Here is a 3,613-nt window from a genome sequence, read left to right as displayed (position 1 = left end):
TCTAACACTCCCTTAACTGGCCTCAGACACACCCGAGCTGCCAGAAGTCAGGGGACACCTGACAGGACAGGATCGAGCGACAAGGCCCCTACGAGGGCACTGGGACCAGATGTGAGCAAGAGCATGTAAAAAATGGGCACAGTCTCCAGCATCTTTGCCTTTTAATATAAGATTTGTTTTCATCATTTCTGAGTGTAACACATTTCTTCTAAAAATAGAGCTCTTTGCTTGTTCTGAAACTGAACTTCCACTTGGAGGTGACAGGGCATAAGGCTGACTGTAGTTGTGGGGCGACGCTGCCAGTGGTTCCTGGTCAGACTCGTCACGGGACTCTGGGTGCTCACAGCGAGGAGGAGTCCATTTCAAATCCATGGTACTGAAGAAACACGACAGAAAGTTCCGAGCTCCCATCCATGCCTGGCGTGGACCCACCCGAGCACGGCTCCCACAGGCCATGCGGCCAGATGGCAGCAGGCCTTCCCCCAGGAGGTGCGGACGGAAGGACCCCGCACACATCCACCCGAAGACGGCAGGGCCCCGCTCTAGCACACCGGTAAGAATGGCAAGTGCACAAACACACGAGACACAGGGACGCGGGGCTGAGGGTGTTACTCTCCTGCCCTGGGCCAATGCAGACCTGGATTTAATATCATGGAACTTGCTGGGGTTCTCACAACACAGACGAAGAGTGAGAATCTCCCCTTGCCCCCAGGAAGAGCCTGGTTAGCTCCTGAACCCAAAGATGCCCTTGATGTATCCAGTGAGGCCGCTCTTGGTCTTCTGCTCCAACTTGTCCTCAAGAGGTGGGAAAGCCACGTGGTTGAGGGCCAGGTCAAAGAACAAAGGCTTGCAAGGGATGGGCTGGAATCCAGGCGGGAAGTGTACGAGGTTGGCCTGCTTGGTGACGAGGGAAGGGTCCAGGCAGAATGTCTCAAACCGTTCGACCAGAGGCTGGGAGTCAAACCAAAGGGAGGAACCCAGGAGTTAATCACAGACCACCAGTGGAACATTCGCTACGTGCTGAGCACCCAGTTCGGAGCCTGTAAGGGCTATCTCGCTTGACCCCCACAAATCTACCACGAGGGCGCCGTCACGTCCCCACCTCATAGCTGAGAGTCACTGAAACCTAGAGAGGGTGAGAGAGGCGTGGGCCGGGACTGGGGCAGGAGTACTGGCTGCCCCAGGCCAAGTTCCTAGCCAGCTGCGCTGCACAGCGCGTGTTCCTAAGCTCCTTATCCGGGACCATCTAGCTGACACGAACAAACCTTACACAAGGAGCTCGGAGGTCTCTGAGTAAAAGCAGCAAGGCAAGCAGGGTGTTTACTTAGAAATGAAGGGCTCTCTGTTCTACAACTGAGCACACATTTCTAATGAGTTATGAATTCTACTCTTTATTCCTCAAAAGCCACAACCCAGACATACCTTGCTGTCCTTGACTTGGGAGGAAGTCTCCGTTTGGTGGGAGTCACTTGCATCTGAAAGATGCAGAGGGATTCAGTAAGAACAGGGACTTAACACGCACCATCACAAACGACACCTGTCCCATGTATGGGTTCTAAATCCCAAAAGCAAAAGTAACAACATGTGGGGAAGTTAGTGCTTCCTTCCTGGGCTGAAGTCTGCTTAGCAGTGCAGACAAACACGATAAACCCCAGAAGCAATGTTGTCAGGCCAGTGGCGCCCCAACGATCGCACGAAAAATACTGTTAGGGAGAAGGGACCGCGTAACTGGTTCTCTAAATTCTTTCACACAGGGGCGCCCGGGTGGCTCAGTTGGTCAAGCATCTGCCTTCGGCTCAGGTTATGATCCCGGAGTCCTGGGATCGAACCCCGCATCGGGCTCTCTGCTCGGTGGGGAGCCTACTTCTCCCTCTACCCCTCTCTCTGCTTGTGCTCACTCTCTCGGTCTCTCTCTCAAATAAGTAATCTTAAAAATCAGTAAATAAATGAATTCTTCCACACAGTTTGATGCCTTCATGTGACAGAATGGCAGAAAAAAATAAAAATCTTACAGATTAACCAGAACGGGAGTGTAGGGGGTGGGAGAGAGGAGGGATAGCAGCGAAGGAAATTCGGGAACACAGTCAGCAAAGAACAGGCACGGGGCTCACCCAGGATTGCTGCCGCCTGCAGAGAACACTTTTCTGACCTCACTTGCGTGATGAGCTCTTGCACGTCGGGCAGGTCCTGTAACAATTCAGAAAACATACGAGCTAGAGCCGAGCCAGACAAGTGCGTCAAACTAACCCGAGCTAAGCAATCCCACCGGTATTTTCATAGGATTTTAGACTTTATAAACGGTTTACCCTATTAAAAAAACAAACAAAAAAAAACCCTGCTAGCTTGGGGCACCTGGCTATCTCTGTGGATACAGCGTGTTGACTCTTAATCTCAGGGTCATGAGGTCAAGCCCCACGGTGGGCGTGGAGCCGACTTAGAAAAACAAAGAAAGCACTAACTCTGTTTCAGACAGAGAAAGCGATGCCTTGGCTTAAGTAATAATGCCTGGAGACAGCAGTGAGGATAACTATTAGTGAGTAAGTGTAACACACGCTACATGCACGATGGGCCAGGCGCCTTCTGAGCCGTTCACACAGTTGCTAATTACATTTTCGTAATAATCCTGAATTAATCTGTACTCTGCTTTACAGAGGAGGAGACTGAAGCACAAAGAGGCCCTGTGGCAGGCTGCAGTCTCTCACCTAGCAAAATCCGGAAAGATCTGAACCCCTCCCGCCTCTTCCTGCCTCCTGGGATAACCATCCACACTGCCTACCTCGACATCCTGGGGCCAAGGACACCCCATCATTACGCTGCCGCCATGCTATTCACACACCCCCTCACCCACTCCTTCCCATCTCCACCTTCACTGGAGGACCGCCTCCTTCCCGCACACGACTCTGTGGCTCAACAGAACCATTCGCTCTCTGAAGGCAGAAGCCTGGTATTTACCCCAGAACCCAGTGCTGTTCTGAGGGATCAGGCGAACGCCCAGAGAGCAGCGGCTCCCACGCTGGCCTGACCAGGGCAATCCCAGCTTGCCTTTCTAAACGGTCTCTACTAATAAATCTGCCTGGATTCCTCGGACCAGCTGGTGCTTCGATCCCTACATCATCACAGCAGGCCACAGCTTAAAAAGCCAGCTGTCATTCAACAAGCAGTAAAATGAACCAAACCACCAGGTACTTTCGATCAGCAGGCCCGGAGTAGGGCCTGGGAGTCTGCATTTCTAGCAAGCTCCCAAATGCTGCCGGTGCGGGCACACTTTGTGGGGCAAGGCTTCATCAGTGGTTCTCAACCTGGCTGCATAGCCCAATCACCGAGGGGCTTAACAAAATCCCAGTGCGCACCCCAGACCCCACAGGGATTAGAACCAGAATCTCGGGGAAGTGGGACTCAGTCATCTTTTAAAAATCTTCCCAGGTGACTAAAACACATAGCTGAATCTGAGACCAGTACTTCAGGTATATTTTAACCGGAGGAAAGGCTTCCCTTCTTAGTCCCTGAGTCCATCTGAGGCCTGGAGCGCTTAGGGCCGCACGGCACCCGCAGCTGGCCAGGGAGGACGGGCCTGAGGAGGCCTTGCTGCACAGCTTCCCTGGGCTTGCGGGCA

General features: G+C 52.8%; 1 protein-coding gene across 1 annotated transcript in view; it reads right to left on the bottom strand.

Moving 5' to 3' along the window:
• Positions 1 to 144: 144 nt before the first annotated feature.
• The window catches only part of SRP68 (signal recognition particle 68), a 30,967-nt gene continuing 27,498 nt past the window's right edge, over positions 145 to 3,613 (bottom strand). The window contains exons 14-16 of the mRNA XM_045814086.2: positions 2,112 to 2,187; positions 1,423 to 1,475; positions 145 to 951 (exon numbers count right to left, since the gene is read on the bottom strand). Of these exons, the coding sequence (XP_045670042.2) occupies positions 724 to 951; positions 1,423 to 1,475; positions 2,112 to 2,187 (357 nt within the window). The 3' untranslated portion in view covers positions 145 to 723. The remainder of the gene's footprint in view (positions 952 to 1,422; positions 1,476 to 2,111; positions 2,188 to 3,613) is intronic.

Source organism: Ursus americanus, chromosome 23 (assembly GCF_024610735.1).
Source record: "Ursus americanus isolate L20-20 chromosome 23, mUrsAme1.1.p, whole genome shotgun sequence".
Lineage (NCBI taxonomy): Eukaryota > Metazoa > Chordata > Mammalia > Carnivora > Ursidae > Ursus > Ursus americanus.
Note: the sequence above shows the minus strand (reverse complement) of the source record. Positions and strands in the feature narration are given on the sequence as shown.